The 20,763-nt window shown below is 48.6% G+C and overlaps 2 protein-coding genes across 2 annotated transcripts in view; one reads left to right on the forward strand and one right to left on the reverse strand.

Annotated features, from left to right (window-relative positions):
- TM9SF2 (transmembrane 9 superfamily member 2) overlaps positions 1-6,045 on the reverse strand; it is a 46,398-nt gene extending 40,353 nt beyond the window's left edge. The window contains exon 1 of the mRNA XM_084767999.1: positions 5,723-6,045. Within this exon, the coding sequence (XP_084624125.1) occupies positions 5,723-5,890 (168 nt within the window). The 5' untranslated portion in view covers positions 5,891-6,045. The remainder of the gene's footprint in view (positions 1-5,722) is intronic.
- On the forward strand, positions 5,902-8,501 carry LOC311589502 (uncharacterized protein). The gene is made up of 2 exons (XM_084768000.1): positions 5,902-6,245; positions 7,618-8,501. The coding sequence occupies exons 1-2, from the start codon at positions 6,067-6,069 to the stop codon at positions 7,862-7,864; spliced, it is 426 nt and encodes a 141-aa protein (XP_084624126.1). The 5' UTR covers positions 5,902-6,066; the 3' UTR covers positions 7,865-8,501.
- Positions 8,502-20,763: the final 12,262 nt, after the last annotated feature.

Here is a 20,763-nt window from a genome sequence, read left to right on the forward strand (position 1 = left end):
AAGTGCCAGGGTTACAGCGGTGTCCACCACACCAGGTGCATACTTAAACTCATAGCAACAGAGAAGGAGCTGGTTGCCACAAGGAACTAGAAATGTACTGCGAAGCCTGCAAGCAAGAGTGGGACAGGTGGTTGAAGACCGACACTAAGCCAGGTGTGGTGCACACCTGTAATCCCAGCACTCAGGGAGGCAGAGGCAGGTGGATCTATGTGAATTTGAGGCCAGCCTGGTCTACAAAGTGAGTCCAGGACAGCCAGGACTACACAGAGAAACCCTGTCTTGGAAAAAAAAAAGGCCAGCCAGTTCCAGCAGAGCCTGGGGCACACCTGCGACATTGTTTCACGTGTTTAATTGTATACCTTTGGAAGGAAGAACTGGTAGAATGCTTATTTACTGTTAGTAAATACTGACCATTTGTAACAATTACACACATACACACAAATCCATTCTTCTTTCAAATAACTTCAAAATACTACATCCACAGTCAAATGCAAAGTGCAAGTGACACATTCATTCTGCATCTGCTCAGTGCTGCTTTCTTAAATCTGACTAATTCCATGTCTGAAAGCAACTGCTCCTAAAATAACAGACACAAGTTATAAAAATCTTCTAAAAATAACTACCAAGAAAGGAAGGTTAAAAGTATGACTAAGCTTTCATTGTATCAGGGTTGCTAAACTAATGCATGAGCTTTGCTGTTCTGTTGTTAGCCACTAGAGGGCGGAGCTGGTCACGTTTCTTTACAACACAACAAAACAATCTGCCCCCCCCCCCGCTTCCCCCCCCCCCCCGTGTGTGTGTGTGTGTGTGTGTGTGTGTGTGTGTGTGTGTGTGTGACCTCCAAATGCACACCATAGCATGTGGGGGTCAAAAGACACTTTTAGGGGGTCGGTTCTCTCTACCATGTGGGTTCCAGAGATTGAAGTCAGATTGTCAGGCATGTCGGTAAGTGTTCCTTGTTTTATTTTGTGACACACCACCAAGCCCAGCTGGTGCCAAGGATCTTTACTAGCTGAGCCATCCTACCAGCCCCAGGAAAGAAAATCTTTCCCCTTAGGGATTATCTCTATATTACACGGTATAAAAGTGTCCAAGGTAGGTGGGCATAGTGGTGCACGCCTGAAATCCCAGCACTTGGGAGGCCAAGGCACTTGGACCTTTGTGAGTTTGAGGCCAACCTGGTCTACAAAGCAACTCCAGGACTGCCAAGGCCACAGAGAAACCTTGTCTCTAGGGAGGGGAAGCTAGACACCTCAACGGCAATGGGCAATGAAAGTTATACAAGAAAGTGTTTCAGGAATGGGGCTGTAGCTCAGTGGTAGAGCACTTGCCTAACATTTCCAAATCCCTGGTTCAATACCTAACACTTCAAAAGTAAAAAGGGTATCAGGTATCATCTAGCTTTGTTTTGGTTTTTGATTTTTCAAAACAGGATTTCTCTGTGTAGCCTTGGCTGCACTGGATTCACTTTGTAGAACAGGCTGGCCTCGAACTCACATCCGACTGCCTCTGCCTCCCGAGTGCTGGAATCACAGGCATGCACCACCAGGCCCAGCTTATCATACAGTTCTTAAATGTGTAACTAAACTGGACCTGGTAGCAGGCCACTTCTGGAATCCCAACATTAGGGAAGCTAAAGCAGAAATATTTTGTACTTAAGTCAGGAGAGTAAGATCCCCTCTCAACAATCCAAACCAAAGTAACTGGGAAATAAATATTAATATTGGGATCCTTGCTCAAGCAGAGGACTTGAGTTTGGTTCCCAGCACCCATGTCAGTGGCTCACAACTTTCTACAGCTCTAGTGGGATCCCTGCACTCCTCCGCGCGCGCGCACACACACACACACACACACACCCCTGAGCAGTTAAAGCCACTGTCTGCTCCTGCAGAGGATCCAGGTACCCAGCATCCTTGTGGCTCTAACAAGTGTCTGTAACTCCAGTTCCAAGTATTGGATGTGAACACCGTGGGCACAAGGCACAGACGACAACAGACATACATGTAGGCAAAACACTCATACACAGAAAATAAACTTAAAATTAAATTTACATCCATGAATATTTGTATAGGAGCTGAAGAGATGGCTCAGTCATTAAGAGTCAGCATTGCTCTTATAGAGGACCTAAGTTCAATTCCCAGCACCCACCCATCTGGTGGCTACAATTACCTGTAATTCCAGTTCCACGGAATCTGACGCCTATTGCTCCATAGACACTAACACTCATATTTAGCTACACACAGACACACGTAATTTAAAAAAAAAAAACCTTTAAAATGCACAAATAATTCCTATTAAATATATTCTAATTACTGCAAAGAAAAACTGGAACCAGTCTAATAAATACTAGATAAGCATAAGTGGTTAAACATGCCATAGACAGTAAACGGTTAAGAATAAAATACTCCCCTGTTTCTACTACAAATAAGAATGCACATTTCATGACTAGACAGATAATGTATGCATATGTTATGATAAACATGGTATATTAAAAGAGTAAACAACAAAAACTTAATATTTATGAAGGCTAAGATCTAAATTGGAAGTCAGAGAAACAAATAGGACTTTATGTTCCATTGACTCCTGTTTCTCTGTTAGGAAATTTAACCTAAAACTTTGTTGTGTTGTTTTTTGAAACAAGGTTTCTCTGTATAGCCCTGGCTGTCCTAGAACCCATTATGTACACCAGGCTGGCTGAAAACTAAAGAGACGAGCTCACCTCTGCCTTCACAGTGCTGGGAGTAAAGGCATGCGCAGCTACGAAGGGCTTGTGTGACAATTCTAAAGGCAGCAAACTCCTCAGTCTCTCAAAGCTCATACAGAGCCCATGTAGGATGAGAACAGACTACACTGCATGCATCACACTGAGCCAGACTTGCTTCATCTGCACTCAAGCAGCACAGTGTTTCCTCTCAGAAACCCACGTGAGAAGCAGATCGTCCCTGCTGCAGAGGAGGGAAGGACCAGGAACGAGAGCAACAGTGTCAAAGACCTCGCTCCTCACTTCTGACTCTCAAGCCCCTCTGCTCCCTCAGAAAAATGGAGGGCTCCGTCTGAATGTTTATGCGCTCCGGCGCCCAGTTCCTGGGTTGACAGCAGACCCTCAGGTATCGTACATGAAGGAAAGCCTTTCAGAGCATGACCAAGCCTCGGGTGCCACGCACTCATGAATGGCTTAGTGTCCTCAAAAAAAAGGGGGGTTGGCTAAAGCAGCTCTTTCATCCCTTCCACCACAGGAAGACACACATGCACAGGGAACCAGAAGAAAACCCACCAGACTCTGAGTCTGCGGGCACCTAACCTTAGCCCTTCCAGCCTCCTAAGCTGAAAAGTCAATCTGTTCAGAGCAGAGGGAAGGGGTTACCATCCTGACTGAGGTAACAACTGTTTACTGTGCAGAGTGCCTTCCCACTGAGAGGAAAGGGAACACGTTTAAGTTCTCCACACCAACCAGCTGAGCCGGAGAGAGAGAGAGGCCAGCAATGCATCCCTCTTCCCATTGGCCAACACAGCAGCTAAGAACAAAGACCCAAACTTTCAGAAATAGTATGTCTTGCCTGTTTTATCCTAACACCTATCAAAGTTTAAAACCTCAAAGGACCTGAAAACGTCAAAAAAGAAAACAAAAAACCCACAACACTTAGGGCTGGAGAGACGGTTCAGAGGTTAAGAGCACTGACTGGGCCTCAGAGGTCCTCAGTTCAATTCCCAGCACCCACAGCATCTATAATGTGATCTGACGCCCTCTTCTGGCCTGCAGGCAGAGCACTGTGCACATAATAATAAATCAGCTTCCCACGCAGACTCCAACTCACAAGGTCTCTAGGTGTGTGGACCACAGCTTTCATAACATCAGCTTTCATCAGCCTCTTCTTACGCCTCTGTCCTCCCGGCTGCTGGAGCAGTCAGGAATGTGCTTTTCTGAGAAGTTATGAACACAGCATACATTTGCTAAAGGCAAAGTATGGGCCACCATCATCACCAACCCCACCTCGGCTGCCTCCCCACAACACTATCACCACGACCAAGAGCTTTGTAGCCCTTAAGCAGCAGCAGCAGCATGGCCACTAAAATCTAAAAGTGGCTCGCTGCCAGTCCTCTTCCCCAGCTCAGGGCTCTCAGAGCCTCCTTCGTGCCCTGGGGCTGTGGAGATAGCACCTCAGTAGGAGCTGTCTGTCTGTCTGTCTACAGAGATTATTCTGCCCAGTGCTCAAAGACAACCAGGCACCTTTGCCGCCTCAGAAAGACCAGGCCACTGCATGAGAGCTGTCCAGGACAACCTCTCCTGCTTCAGCCTACAGCCTTCACAACGGCCTCTCTAACTCTTTGACCCATTGTGAACTTTATTACCCCTCAAGGCACAAACCTCTGCTTGGGAAAGCGGCAGCAGCCCAGCAGCCCAGCAACCCCCACCTCTGTAACTGCCATCTCTAGCCCCTCAGTAGGACTCATCCCAGGTTATGCTAATTTGGGGTGAGTAGTCCAGAAAGCTCCGCCCCCTAAGAAACCCTACGGAAAGGCTGTGTCTGCCCAGTTCCCTGCTCTCTGCTCTTTTCTCACAGAACAGAAGTGGGCACTCCTGAATCCCTCTCTCCAATGGATCTCTTTTAAGGTGTTTACTCGGCTCTAAGGCTCCTCAGTTCCTCAGGACTTACGGGCAACGCTTTCCTGGGAGCTGCACTGTCTCTGTTGAGGCTCCCTCGTCTCAGCGTCTCAGGATACCCCTGGGGCAGTGTCCCACCTCGGGGCTGGGATACCGTCACACCCTTCCACCCAACCAAGTCGCAGACGGCAGGCCACACAACGCTGGAAACAACAACAGCAACTGCAAAATGCCACGAAAAATTTAATGGCCTCACTAACACTCTAAAACAACCTCAAACTTCACAGCTGCAGTAAAGTTAATAGTCATAAAATAAACACCAGCTTTAAAATTTTAGTAAACAAGCCTATTTACAGAGTATAAATGTTTTCTTAACTATTAGTTGAACTGTTAAAATGAACGGTTTCAAGGTGACTCTCGATCCTCGAAACGGCTACTTTTTAGTAACTTAACGAAATAATGGTGTATTGTGATGCTCTGTACCTTACAGCATAAAAGCTGCCATCAGCTGGTAAACTGAAAAACTTGTGGGCAGATGTCCCACGAAGCCAACATTTTCAGGGTGGGTTCTTTCTCCCGCCATATGCGTCTTTTAAGTGTTTAAAACCATCGCGGAAAATCTCACCGGGGGAGGGGAGGTCTCTTGCTATTTTACAGGGTTTTTTTCCCTTAATAACATTTAATGGCCGGGGGTTACCGTCTCGACAACTAGTGTTTACTAACACAGTCTCCACAGGTTGTCAACTGCTAATCTTCAAGTTAGGTCTCAAAGTCCTGGAGAGAATAAACCGTCGTAACCGCGAGTTCCAGCACAGTACAATGAAACGACAGGCAATAAATTAAGTTATTGGAAGTTGCCGCTCGGCTGGGAGCGCCCCATGTGGGTAGCAGGTCACCCCGTCCCTGCGAGGAGGGCCAGTCCAAGGGCGCTCGGCTCGCCGCCGCGGGGTCGGGGACAGCAGGGGAGGGGTGGGCCCGGCAGGGTGGAGGCCGGGGTGCAGCCGGTGCGAGCCAGCCCCCTGCCGCCGCCCGGGAAGGCGACCCCACCCACCGCTACGCCCCTTCCCGCGGCCCACACAGCCGCGCGCTCGCGGGCCGGCCCGCCAGGCCTCTCCCCACCTTGCACTCGTCCGTCTTCTTCTCCTCCGTGCAGAAGTTGACCGGCGCCAGGCCCGGCAGGTAGAAGGCGCCGCCCGGGCGCGGGCCCGTCCCCAGCAGGAGCAGCGACGACAGCAGCAACAGCCGTGGGCCTCGCGCTGGCGGCGACGCGGGCGGCCTGGCGCTCATGCCGGCGGCGGCTGGGACGAGCCGAGGGAGGGACGGCGAGGGAGGAGGGGCGGGCGGCTCGGAGACCACCTCAAGGCCGGGGCGCGGAGAAGGCCGGCCCGCAACGGCTGGTTCCGGTAGCGCTGGGAGACGCGGCGGGGCCCCGCGACAGAAACCGAAGCGGGCCTCCACGGAGCATGCGCGGCGCCGCGATGCGCACGCTCAGTGCGGCCGCCGCGAGCTGCTTCCGGGCGGGGCGCGGATCCGCGTTCCTGGTTTTCAGCTCTCCGGCCGGGCAGCTTCCGCGTGCGCGCTTCCGGCACCCGCGGTCTGGTTCCGGAGGCCACCCTGGCACCTCCTTAGGGCGAGAAGAACGGTTCGTTCCTCTTTAGCGTTCAGAGGTGTTTGCAAGGGTGATGATAACGCCTAGGCGTCGGAGATGGCGGCACGTTCTTGTGTGGGGCAGATGTGCACTTCGTACACGTATCTTTTCGGAGTTGGACCCGGATAAATGGGGGCACGTGAATGAATAGAAAGTAGCTCTGGGTGCGCTTGCAAAAAAAGACACGGGAGCTTAACAAACAAAGTAGTCATGCCAAAGAAGACTAATGTAGAGTCATCACTCTTGAGCAAGTTGCGTAGCTTTTCCCACTGGTGATGGAAATGGTGGGGGATGTCTGTAACCATAAGTGCGCAAACATGCAGTGCGCAGGTGTTGCTTTTCCCGAATATTTTACAGGAAAAATGCATTTGGCATAAAAAGCCAATGGAGCTTTAGGCTCCAATCGTATTCTTCCCCAAAATGCATCATCTTAGACTATAAAACAAACACTGATAGTCCTGGATGACCGTGACCCCCAAATTCAATAAAGGGCAAGTTCAGAAAACAGGTAAAAATCAAAGGAGGTTGGAGTCCCATGGGCTATCAAGATTGTTGTGGGTGTTCATACATGTCCCCCAAGGAAGATTTATAACTGACCAGATTCTCAGTGAGATCTAGCACCCTGCAAAAACAACCGCTGGCACAACCAGAAAGCGCACACAGTCAACGGGAATCCGTACTGGCCCGGGCGCGCTCTAACTTTGGAAGGCTACGATCTAGCTAGTGCCCCTGGGCATCTGGGTGCATCAAGGAAGAGATGAAAGCAGGAGGGAAACAAAACGACGCTCACCTTCCTCAGAGTGGTAAAGATTAGATGGAAAAACAAAATAAACCTATGGAATACCGTAGTTCTCTGAGGAGATGCTGACCACTTTAATAACCAAGAAGCAGTGTAGTGTCCTCAAACGCGCGCGCGACTCTCTCAAATACATCAACATACTGAACGTTGGACTAAGAGGGTCTTGGCAACTTCCTTTGTCAAAAGAGGAATCAGCTGTTGTCTCCGATCGCCCCCGGCCCCCCACTACCTGTTTTTCTGATACTACCAACTTGACCTTCACTGTGGCAGTCTCCGCCCCTAGCTTGTCTTTACTAATTTTTTTTTCTACCTCAGACAACTGCACTTTTGCCTCGGCCCTCACTCCCCAAAGCAGGCGCTACTCACCGTGCCACCGAATTACAGACTGAGTCTTTTCGGTGGCCTCTAAGCTCGTCATTATCACCCTAGGCCTGTCTGCTGCTCTCAGCTTCTACTTGTGCTAAGAGGGATGTTTAGTGCGGACGCCCCTCGCTTCCACCGGTGCTCCTCGGCATCTACCGGTTTTGGAAACGATCACATTTATTTGTTCCCTGTCTCACATCGCAGGGGCGCAGGGCCCGGAGAACAGGACGATTGCAAGTTAGAAAGTGCTCGGCCCGGCCGCCCGACGACACGGGCCCTGGATCGCACACTCTTGGCGTTTGACCCTCCTCCCCCTTTCCCGAGGATGACTCGAGGCTCTCCGGTAACGCCGGGACCAAGGCGAGGCGCCCTGCAAGCTCTGGCCTCCAGCCCCCGTCAGTCTCCACACTCTGGGCAAAGCAAATTAAGAACCCGGAGTCTTCGAGAATGAAAACAACTCTGAGATTCCAGCGCTCGGACGAGGCTTACGCCAACTGCTACTCGGACACGTCACCATGCTTGACGGCCTCTACTTCCGGATCTGGCCTCTTTTGGGTACCGCCTCACCTGGGTTCCCTAGGTTACCGGGCGGGGCGGGGCGAGGCCAGGAGGGGCGGGGCGCTGACTCCCTGTCTGTGAGCGCTGTCAGGTGGAAACGAAGAATGGAGATTTCCCCTCCCAACTAGGAAAACGGGAAATTTCTGCGTTCTCCCCACGGATAGCGATGCTCCTTTCCTCAGACTCCTGATAACTGCAGCAAAGCCTGAGGGATGCGATTTTCTCCTAAACTGCAGAAGCTTGAGGGAAGGGAAGGGGTGGTTTGTTTGTTTGTTTTTTAATTGATAATGGGATCAGAGTTTCAATACAGAAAGATGGAAAAGACCTGAGAGGGACAAAGTGATGGCTGCACAATTCAATGTACTAATGTCCCCGAGCTTTACACTGAAAATGGTTAAAATTACAAATTTTATTACGCATAGTTTACCAAAGAATCCAGAATTCCCCCCCCCCCCCCCGCCCCAACACACACTCTCTCTCTCTTCTCTGCTGAAATAATCCGCTTTTCTGAGTTCAAGGACAGCTTGGGCAACTTAATGAGTCTGTGTCTCAAGAAGTAAAAAATTAAAAAAAAAAAAAAGGGATGTGTGTGTGTGGCCTAGTGGTATAGTGCTTGCCTAGCCTGTGTTAGGTCCTAGTTTCAACCCCTACAACAACACCACACACATGAGCGCACGCACACACAGAAGCAAGCAGGAGATGGATTATTTGGCCAATAAAATCCTAACCTCTCCTAACCAGAAAGACTTGAGAGAATGACAAGAAACATCTTTCTACTGAGCCTTGGCAGTCAAGTCTACTGTGCATCTCCTATTGCTGCACCACGTGGGCATGGAACCCCTTCCTAACAGGTCAGTTCTACACAGCGTGTGGCTCTTGTTAAAACAGCAAACATTCTGGAAAGAACAACTGCCTCTTTTGTCTGAATTTCTTTTCTCTGAAGCCCCCATACACATAAAAACACGAGTAAACAAGGTTTTCTTCTGTCAGTTGTTAACTATTAGCTGTTGGTTAATTATAGACCCCAAATATTGGAGGGGTAAAGGGGAGCAAACCCATTCTCTGCAGTTTAACCTGGGGTTAAGCCCGCCTTGGGCAGGGAAGCTATAAACACTGCTCAGGGAGATCAGCCTCGTGGTGAAAGCCTAAGTGTGACGGGACAGTGCATGGTGGCACACTCGGGTGGCAGAGACAGCCAGGCCTGTGAGTCTGAGGCTCCCCTGGTCTACAGAGCAAGTCCCGCGACAGCCTGGACCATGTATCTAGCTAGACCGTGTCTCAAAACAAAACAAACAAAACAAATTCATAAAGAGCCGTCCTGGTGTTAGTCACCTTGCTTCATGTCGCTAAGACAAAATACCCGAGAAAAACAGCTTAATGGAGGGCAGATTTATTTTAGTTTGTGCCCTCAGAGATTTCAACCCATGATGAGCTGGCTGCATTGGTTTTAGTAGGGCAGAGCGCGTGGTGGAACAGAGTTGCCTGCCTCATGGCAGCAAGGAGGGAGCGAGGAAAGGAAGGAAGAAAGGTGAGGCGGGACAACAGGACCATCAGGAAAGGATACAGCTCCTAAAACACCCACTGCGCCCTACTTCCTCCAAATAAGCCCCACATATGTGGGGACACCTCAAACAAAGCCCAGCCCTTCCCAGGTAGCTCTGCCTCCTAGTTGTTCATAAGGAAATAAGCTCTCAGCTACTGCGCCTGCGCCAGCACCACGCCTGCTTGACGCTCCCCACCACGGTGGGCACGGACTCACAGTGACCCCCAGATTAAATGCTTTCCTTCGTACACTGCCTTGTTCATGGTGTCCCTTCCCAGCACAGAAAAGAAACTCAGTGGCTCCTCAGTCAACACAGCACTTCCAAAAAGGGATCATTTGGTCAGCACTACCTAGAAAGATGAAAACCATAGGGACAGAACAGGGTCAGGGAAGACAGTGGTGTGGTGACACGCTGTGAGGTGGAAGTCATAACTTATCCCTTACACTGAGTCTTGCTCTGAATTCAGACCCACGGCGAAGTCTGTTTGCAATTTAGAATGCTAGCTGGTGGTGGCGCAGGCCTTTAATCCCAGCACTCAGGAGACGGAGGCAGGTGGATCGCCGAGTTCGAGGCCAGCCTGGTCAGCAGCCAGTTCCAGGACAGCCAGGGCTACACAAAGAAGCATTGTCTTAAATAGACCAGGCTGGCCTTGAACTCAGGGACCTGCCTGCCTCTGCCTCCCCCAGTGCTGGGATTAAAGGTGTGTGCCACTGCACCTGCCTAATTTTAGAGGTTTTTAAATGATTTCATCTTATAAATGAGGCCATGAACAATAATATTAGCATTCGGCGTGTGTCCTTCTGTGACCCTAGGAACTGAATTTCCTAAATATACTTTAGGAGTATAACATATAATTAACACCATTCTGTGCACAAACATGGACTCTCACAAATCAATCTATTTCAAAATGGCCACTAAGGAGAAAGTGGCGAGAGACCAGGATAGTCTTATAACACGATTACATTGTCAACAGTCGATAAACAGCCATTCCAGCTCACTGTTCAGCAGGAGATTATAAACTAAAAATTTCACCAAGTGACATAGACCTGCATAAAGACCATAACTAAAAGACTTTGAATACTGGTTTATTTTTAATTACACATTCACTTGTGTTGGATGTTGGTGTGATGTATTTTGATGCTAATCACTGCTTACTCTCTCTGTAACCCACCTGTACCTTGCCTAAGAGCCTAACCTGTTTGACCAATAAAAGGCCATCACACCTGGGCAGGGCAAATGGGGACAGGCGTGGCTAAGGTTCCAGGGCTTGGGGAGACAGAGAGAATCTTGGGGGGAGGAGAGAAGAAGGCTGCATCATCACGTGTTAGGTGGAGAAGCACATGGCCGGCATGGATGGAGACTTGACCCAGATGATGATAATTAACAGGTATTTGGGATTATGCACCTCGCCACTTCCAGTAGAGTCCACGCGACAATGCTGTTCCGTGAGCCTGAGGCAAGGACCCTGAAAGAGAGCGTCTCCTGGGAAAGGCCGCGGTGCTCTTTCCCTTGGGGGCTTGGTAGCGACCTGCTTCCTGGCATTCCTTCTTATTTATCGTATTATTTTTCTCACTCATAGTCAAGGCACCAACAAGGTGACCAGGGACACGGTGCCAGGAGGTGAGCTGGACAAAGCGCCAGCCTAGAACCCGCAGAATGAGACGCCTCCTCCAAATGCACCTAATTTATTACTAGTCATCCTGAAAGTTCTTAAGAGTAATAAAACAACGGGGAACTTCAATGAATTACAGCAAAATGAGGCAGATGAAAAATCCCCTCAGTTAAATGAAGGGTCTTTAGCAAAGGCAGGGCCAATTCAGGGAAAAGGTAGCTCGGACAAGAGTGAAAGTAAAAGTGGAATTTTAATTCCTACAATACAAAACTCCATATGGCGTGGCCTGTGTATTGAGGGGCAGTCTCTGGTGTCCTCATAGATATAGAGAACCCTATGGATTGGCTGCTACACCTCGTCCACCTCTCCCCTGTACAGGAGTGTGTGAGGGAGGGATGGATGGGTAGTCATCAATGGGAAAAAGGTGTCAGACACTGACTAACAGCACAAAGTTAATTTTACTGAGGGCTGTCTCCGGCCCCTGGCTCACCCTGAGAATGTAATATCTGCCTGTGCCAAGTTAATGACTTAGAAACAATGACGTCATTACTGTGTACTGTGTACTGTGTACTGTGTACTGTGTACTGTGTACTGTGTACTCTACATGCCTGAACGCTCCACTGACGCCCTTGAATCCACTCCATGGGAAATGTAGCCACAAAACACTCCCTGTTTCAAAAAATGTGTATAAAAATCTAGATTGGGGGGCTGGAGAAGTGGCTCAGAGGTTAAGAGTGCTCGCTGGCTTTTCTCTAAAGGTCCTGAGTTCAATTCCCAGCAACCACATGGTGTCTCACAACCATCTATAACTAAATCTGGTGCCCTCTTCTGGCAGGTGTACATGCAGGTAGTTATGCATAATAAATAAATCTTTTAAAAAAAAATCTAGATTGCTTGCCTGCAAAATACACTCAGATTCAACTGCCTCTGTGTTTGTCTCTGTCACCACCGAATCCTTGCCCACCAAGTCTTCGAGGACCCTTGTCCCAGGGACCCCCATACCCAACTGGGGTGGTCTGTGGCGACTATGGGTGGGAGGTAGCTTGATAGCAATTATTAGAAGCAAATGGCATGGGATTGGGGAAGGTATCCCATACCTGCCCCACTATGGGAAGTAGTTTAGGGGATTGATATGTGCCCTGCCCCAGGTTAACTAAGGGTATTTTAAAATATAACATATATCTGTGTATTGATTGATTGCTAGCGGGTTAGAAAACACTGCCGTAATAATAACTATAGGCCAAATAATAAACATTATTAGGCCATATTGGTAAATTAATACATGTGTATTACATACATACATACATACATACATACATACATACATGTGTATGAAAGGGGCATGCAGATATGAGTGCTGGTGCCTGAAGAGTCCAGAAGAGGGTGTTGAATTTATAGCCTGTGAGTGATCCAGTGCGGTGCTGGGAGCCAAACTTGGCTCCTCTGTAAGAATGGCAAGTGTAGGGCAGGAGAGCTGGCTCAGTGGTTAAGAGCGCCGCCTGCTCTTCCAGAGGTCCTGAGTTCAATTACCAGCAACCACATGGTGGCTCACAACCATCTATAATGTAATCTGATACCCTCTTCTGCAGATAAAGCACTCATATGCAATAAATAAAATAAATAAATCTTTAAAAAAACAAAAAAAAGAATGGCAAGTGTAGCCGGACGTGGTGGCGTACACCTTAAATCCCAGCACCCAGGAGGCAGAAGCAGGCGGATCACTGTGAGTTTGAGGCCAGCCTGGTCTAAGTGAGCCTAGGACAGCCAAGGCTACACAGAGAAACCATGTTATAAAAAAACCAACCAACCAACCAAACAAACAAACAAACAAAAACAAAATAAAAAAACAAAACAAAAAATAAAAACAAATAATGGCAAGTGCTCCTAACCGCTAAGTCATGTCTCTAGTTCCTAAGTAGGAAGGTAAGGACGGACACACCAAATGTAGGCAAGGACATAGGACAGAATGCTGCACACTGTGAGTTAGCGTCTAACGAACATGCTGGGGACACAGTTGTGGGGCAGGGTGCTTGCCCATCAGTACACGTTTGGGAAATCGGCTTGACACGCACATTCTACAGCTCAGAGATGTTATTCTTCCTGCTAAAAGTTTACATACAAAAATATGTATTCACCAAAATAGGATGTTCATCTTTAAGATGGAAAAGGAAATTATGACACAGTTCTGCAGTAGAACACTGCCCGGGAAAGGAACAGCCCAGGTTCACGATCACCAGTGTAAGAGACAACAGAAGCACGTGCGTGCTTGTGTGAGATCCAGAAGCAGGCAAACCCGAGCTACGCAGTCACCTTAGAAAGCAAAATTTATTTTTTTCTTATGTGTTTATGTCTCTGTGGGTGTCTCTGGGTTGGGACTGTGCCACAAGTGTGTAGTTGCTCTCACAGGCCACAAGAGGGCATTAGACCCCTTGGAGCTGGCACTACAGGCGGTTGTAAGCCACCTGACATGGGTGATAGGAGCCAAGTGCTCCTAACTGCTGAGCCTTTGGAGGGTCACCAGGCAGGACGGTGGGAAACTTCTGCCTCTGCGTCGCCAGGGACGCTCATGTCCAGAAGGACTCCTGCCAGTCTGTTCAGTGTGAGTAACACATGCCTGTCTTAGTTAGGGTCTCGGTGGCTGAGACCCCCATGACCACTGCAAGTCTTGTAAAGGAAAATGCAGTATCTGAGGCCTAGTGTGTTATCATCACGGCGGGAAGCCTGGCAGCGTGCAGGCGGACGTGGCGACGGAGACAGGCCATGAGTTCTACATCTGTATCAGCAGGCAGCAGGAAGACAGAAAGGGGAAGACACCGGGCCTGGCTTGAGCATTTGAAACCCCAAAGACGCGACACCCCACCCCACCCCACCCGCAATGACACACTCCAACGAGGCCACACCTACCCCCCCAAAAGTCATACTTCTTAATAGTGCCGCTCCCTAATGACCAAGCAGGGCCATTCCTGTTCAAACCACCACAGTACCCGAGACCAAAACAATACTAATAGATTCATGTCATTTCGTTTATAGCTGATAGGGAAACATTTGTGAAGTTGGTGTACCAACAAACAAACTCGATATACTTGTCATGTAAAATGTTATTACTCTCAGTGTTCATATTGCAGTTATAGATGAAAAGGCTTATTTTAAAACAGTTTTCATGTACCCAAGCTATCCTCAAACGTGCTATGTAGCTGGGCCTCCACCTGCCTAGAGCTTGGATTACAGTGGTGCACTACCACCCTGATTGAGGAGGTGCTGGAGGCCAGACGCCGGGCTTTGGGCATGTAGGCAACCACTCTGCTAAACTTAGCTAACGTCCCAGCCCTGGCACAGTTTTACCACAGGTCAAAGTCTTTTTATTATATTGTGGTTTTGTGTGTTTGTATGTGTTCATGGTATGCTTGCCTGTGTGCATGTTCAAGTGTGCGTGGGAACACGCGCACGTGCCTGTGCATTAAAGGCGTGTGCACCACCGTGCCCAGCCGCCCTCCCACCCTTCACCCCTGGCTTTTTCATATGGGTGCTGGAGTCAGAGTAGGCACTTCCTCCACTGAGTTACCTTGTAGCTCCTAAAACTCGTTAAAGGGAATTCAAGGTACGTTGAGTCTGGCCTTTCGTAGGTACACACTGAATATTCTAGAAACAAATGGGTTGTGCTGCGCACATGTTCAAGAGAAATGAACACAGCCCTCTGGAATTTCTCCTGGGCTCCTTCCGGCAATGATGTCTGAGTATCAGTAGCAGAATGTCACTGGAACTAAATGCTAAGCAAAGTGTTCAGAACAGCGTCTGCAAAGAGCCGCAAGGAGAAAGGCACACACACCCAGACACTGCTGCCCAGCGAGGGCAGTGAGAGGCTTTACCACAAGGGCTGCACAGCACCAGCTGACACACCCAAAGTGTGCACGACCCCAGCAGAAAAACACTTCGGAGCAACTAGAGAATAGAGTGCGAATAGGAAATCAAACCTCAGCTTACAGGCCTGGGGGACATGAGGTGCAGCTGTGAACAGCTCCAGGGCAGCCATGTTTTTCTTGAGCATTAGTATCTTGCTCAACCTCAACAGCCTCCCTCCTCTCTTTTTTCCTTCTCTGTCTTAATTTTCCTTCCTCAAGCCTACTGAAGTGAGAAATGGTTTAGATGACTTTTAATCCCTTGAGAAGGTGCTTAAGTTCGCTATGGGCGGTGGTTTGAATAGGAATGCCACCCCCATCCCTCGGGGCTCATAGATTTCAATGCTTTGTCATCAGGGAGTTGCCCGATAGTTAGGTGAAAGGGATTAGGAGGTGTGGCTGGTTGCTGAGGTGGTCAGGGTGTCTGTCTCCTCACAGCTATAAGACACTGACTAAGACACTGTACTTGGCTGGCTGAACAGCACACTGAAAGCTTGGTGCTATTTAAAAGGCCTTTAAGGGCACTTTTGGCCTAGGAACCACTTTCCCAAGGTGCTGACTTTAGGACTGCACGTCCCGCCTCAGCCGCTCGCCACTGTTGTTGTGGGCGCCACCGGATCACAGGGACAAAGACAGCAATCCTGGTGATCCCTACGATGCTTCAGATAAAGGGGACTGGGTTTCATTCAAGTGCCCCAGGGAAAAAACGGCACGGGGACAAGAAGAGGAAGAGGAAGAGCGTTCAGTGAGCCTTCAGGCACAGCTTTACTGCAACTAAAAGGCGTATACTTTAAAGAAGACCAATAAGGCACCTTTTGTAAGATGCCAGGAAAGCAAAGTTAAGTCTGTGCGTGTGGTTCAGCTGGTGAGCAGAGTGCTGGCCTCGCATTGATGAAGGCCTGAGTTGAATCCCCAGTACTGCGGAAACCGGGCATGGCCACACAAACCAGTAGTCCCAGCGCGGGCAAGCGGAGGCAGGAGGATCAGAAGTTGAACGTCACCCTCATCTACATAGGGAGTTTGAGGCCAGCCTCAAGATGACTCTGCAACTTCTGGAGAGAGATTTGGGTTTGCATATTCTTCAAGTGCTTTATAAATATATATTTATATAAATATATAATATGAAAAATAAATAATAATAATAAATCTAGTTTTCAAGATCTGTTCTTGGGAAATAGTTTGAATGTGAAGGAAATCTACGTCAAATGTCACTTAAGTTCAGTGAAACGCCCCACGAAGGGAGTGGCTGATATAAATCAGCACCGCAGCTGGCAAGAGGGCGGCTCTCTCTTCTACAGGCATTACATGTCACAGAGGAGAGCTAGCAACATGGGGGTGTTTAACATAGCACTGGTAAGTGAAACACTACATTATAAAGAGCATGCGCGCTCTGACCCCAGCTTCCGTTCAGTGTCTGCAGGCCTGGAGCTTTGCCACAGTGGCAGACCACTAACCTGACGTGTTCCAGGTCTGTATGCCGTTCCTAGCTATCACACACGCAGAGAAGCAATGAGCAGACAGACTGGAAAGGAAATAGTTGCACTTTCTAAACAATAAAGGACTTATAAATATATAAAGGACTTCAAAACTCTACAGGAGTCCAGCACTCGGGAGGCTAAGGCAGGAGGATTGCAAATTTCAGGGTCTATGCTACAGAGTGAGACCCTGCCTTTTAATTTTAAATTTTATTTATTTATTTATTTACTTACTTACTTACTTATTTTCAAGACTGGGTTTCTCTGTGTAGCCTTGGCTGTCCTGAGCTCACTTTGTAGACCAGGCTGGCCTCGAACTCACAGAGATCTACCTGCCTCTACCTCCCAAGTGCTGGGATTGAAGATGTGTGTCACTGCTTCTGGAGATCCTGCCTTAAAAAGTGAAAGGCTTGAACAGATAGCTGTTTAAAAAGGGGGTGTGTGCATGGTCACAAGTACAAGAGAAGATGATTCCCAGACAACCGAGAAATGCGGATGAAGTAATGCGATACAAAGAAGGTCAGAGTAACCCATCCCTATAATTACTATATGCAAATAACACTTATTTAAACCTGACAGGACACCTTCATGCACTTGTTAACATAGCTGACAACCAAGTGATGGCAAGGCTTGGAAACATCACAACCTCCTGTGTGATGCAGAGAATGTAAGACGGCCGTCGGCTCCACACAGAGCCCCACTCGCAGGTATTTAAAACTCTGGAGAAACTAAATTGACACAAGCACAGAAATGTACACACAAAGGTGATTATTTGCAATCGTCCATGCTGGAAACAATAAGAATCTCTTTCCAGCTGTAAATAAAGTGCAGTGTAATTGTAAAATGCTATTTCGTTGTTTTAGTTTGCTTTCTACTGTTGGTATAAAGACCAAAAGCAGCTTGGGGAGGAAAAGGGTGTATCTTACTGTACAGCTCACAAGTTACAGACTAACCTGGAGGCAGGAATGGAGCGGAGACCGTGGAGGAACAACAGTTACTAGCTTGTTCCCCTGGCTTGCTGGGCTGGCTTGAGTAGGCACAGCCCCCACAGACTCATGTGCTCCAATGCTTGGCCCATCGGAAGTGGCCCTGTTAGGAGGTGTGACCTTGCTGGAGGAAGTGTGTCACCGTGGAGGCGGGGCTTTGAGGTCTCCTATGCTCAAGCCACACCCAGTGTGGCACACAGTCTCCTTCTGCAGCCTGCAGATCAAGATGTAGGAACTCCTGCCTCCTCCAGCACCATGTCAGCCTGCACGCTGCCCTCCTTCCTGCCATGATGGTAATGGACTAACCCTCTGAAGCCGTAAGCCAGCCCCAGTGAAATGGTTTTCTTTATTAGAGTTGCTGTAGAGTAAGGCATGGGGGCGCACACCTTCAATCCCAGCACTCAGGGAGGCAGAGGCAGACAGATCGCTGTGAGTTTGAGGCCAGCCTGGTCTACAAAGGGAGTACAGGACAGTCAAGGCTACACAGAGAAACCCTCTCTCAAAAAACAAAAACTAAAAATAACAAGAGCTGCCGTAGTCGTGGTGTCTCTATGCAGTGAAACCGTAACTAAGGCACTTGCTCAGGGGTGCCTTCCCTCCCGGCTGGCTGGGTCCTCCTTACCAATTAGTAAGCAAGAACATGCCTCTCAGACCTGTCTTCAGGCCAGTGTACAGGCCTGTATAGCCGGGCCGAATTGAAACTCATAAAGAGCTGCCCGCCTCTGCTTCCCGAGTGCTGCGACTGAAGGCATTCACCACTGCACTGAGTGACAACCAGACAGGAGTTCCGACTGACAGATACAACTGACCGTAAGGAGCCATCTATCAGGACTGTTTTGGGTGGAGTTCGAGAGCGACTACACCATACGAAGAGACTGTCTCAAAAAGAGACATATTTAAATGTTGAAAAACATATAAACATATAAAAAAGACTGGAAGGCCACATACATGAAAATATTCACAGGGAACAGTCCAGAGCCCTGTGCACGCAAGTGTTCTGCCCTTCGAGCTATGCATGCAGCTGCCACAGAGTTATTTCTGTGAGTTCAAATGACGGTGTTTTTCTCTCTGCTGAAAAATGATGAGCACACCCCTCCCTTGTAAAGAGATTTTATACAGGTAGTAATATGCATGTCTTTTTGCATATGTGCGTCTTGCTATAGGAAACTTGAATGATGTCTGAGATTTTATCAGTTCGGCCTTTTGCAAACAATAGTGCACCTCTCTGTTATTAGAAAAATATCTTCTGGGGGCTGGAGAGATGGCTCAGAGGTTAAGAGCACTGGCTGCTCTTCCAGACGTCCCGAGCTGGGTTCCCAGCAACCACATGGCGGTTGGCTCTCGATCATCTATACTAGGTCTTGTGCCCTCTTGTGGCCTGCAGGTGTACATGCAGCCAGAGCACTGTATACATAACAAATAAATAAATCTTAAAAAAGAAAAATGTCAGCCGGGTGGTAGTGGCAGCATACTCCTTTAATTCCAGCACTGGGGAGGCAGAGGCAGGTGGATCGCTGTGAGTTCGAGGCCAGCCTGGTCTACAGAGTGAGTCCAGCACAGCCAAGGCTACACAGAGAAACCCTGTCTCAAAAAACCAAAAAAAGAAGAAAAGAAAAATGTCTTCTGGAAAGGTGTTTCTTTTACAGCTATAAGGCCCACAGAGCTGTCATCTCTGGACCTCTCATGCTTGCTATCGGCCAGAGCGTAGCGACCGGCCCGGCTGCCCCGTTAGGCTTGCCGTCAGCATCCAGGCCGAGCAGCACAAGATCAAAGAGTAAGTGCATGTTTCTCGTCCCTCTCAACCCCCTTGTGTAGACAATACCTTCATCAAATATTAAACATCAGGAGGCTGCCAGAGGCTCCGGTGGCACTGGCCTACTTGATTCCACTTTGGGAAAGAAATCAAAGTCGTGCCAGATGCAACAGAAAAATTATACTCAGACTCTGAGGGGAGCACGTAAGCCAGATGTATCCGGCTTGCTTTGCTGTTACTTGCAGCCTTCCTGATGGGGCCTGGGATTCTGAGGGTTAGCTTCTCCTGAAGAACAGCCACCCCTGATTCCACTCACTTCTCAGGAGAAAGGGAGCCACAGGCACCGGGCAGCTGTGCCGCCTCTCACAGAAGCTACTAGCAGACCTCTGCCTGCAGGTGGCGGCTTGGTGGCGAGCAATTGGTCTGTGCCCTGAGGCCAAGACTACTATTACAAGAGACCCTTGAGAGGTTTGCCTTTGACTCTCACAACAATTCCAGAACTCAAGATGAAATTTTAAAAATGCTGTGTGCCGGAGCTCCATAGCTACCCTGACAGACACATGTGTAAATGCACAGAAAGTGGCTAGAGGAAACACACCACTTAGTTAGAACAGTTAAGATCTGGACCAAGAAGAGACTTGATACCCTATGAGCATATAGTGGGGAGGAGATCCCCCTCAGTCACAGCCATAGGGGAGGGAAATAAGGGGAAAATGGGAGGGAGGGAGGAATGGGAGGACACAAGGGATGGGATAACAATTGAGATTTAATATGAATGAATTAATAAAAAAATATTTTTAAAAAAAGATTTGGAGGCAGGGGAGCTCTACACTTGCCAGAAATTTTGTTCGTTTGTTTGTTTCGTTTTGTTTTGTCTTCAGGGACAGGTTTCTCTGTGTAGCCCTGTATGTCCTTGACTCGCTTTGTAGGCCAGGCTGGCTGAGAACTCACAATGATCCACCTGCCTCTGCTTCCCAAGTGCTGGGAACGGTGTGCGCCACCATGTCTGGCTTGCCAGAAATCTTCAGGTTTGTTTAATTTTTACAATCACATGTGTGTATGTGGGGGGGGGGGACACGCATGTACCCCTGACGGGTCTGGAGCTCAAAGCACAGCTGCAGGAGTCGGTCCGTCTTGCTTGAAGTTCTAGGGATGCTGATGGAACACAGCTCACCAAGCAGGCAGGTGCTTAGGCCCGCTGAGCCCTCCTGCCAGCCCAGTTTTAATAGCTTCTGTTACCAGGGACACTTAAATAAAGATGGCTCGGTGGGTAATTAATTTAAAATAGTCTAACTCTTCGGATCCTCCCTCTTTGGAAGAAAGATGGGTGAACCCAACACTGTGTTGTTTCACCAGGTAGGTACTCTGAAGAATGGGGTCACCTTGTTATGGAAGTCTTTGTGGGGAACACCTAAGGAAGGGAAGTGCCTTGACTTCATGTGGAATTAGCTCAACCCCCTGAGCTGTACACACCTGTGAAGGGGGTTTGTTTGTTTGTTTGTTTAGTATATGCCTGTTGCTACCGC

The sequence above is a fragment of the Acomys minous genome (assembly GCF_964271855.1).
Source record: "Acomys minous genome assembly, chromosome: 18".
NCBI lineage: Eukaryota > Metazoa > Chordata > Mammalia > Rodentia > Muridae > Acomys > Acomys minous.

Coding starts and splice junctions, on each gene's coding strand:
- LOC311589502 (XM_084768000.1), top strand. CDS start 6,067: ATGCGCGGCGCCGCGATGCGCACGCTCAGTGCGGCCGCCGCGAGCTGC. Junction 6,246..7,617: donor TCCTTAGGGCGAGAAGAACG/GTTCGTTCCTCT, acceptor CTCACATCGCAG/GGGCGCAGGGCCCGGAGAAC.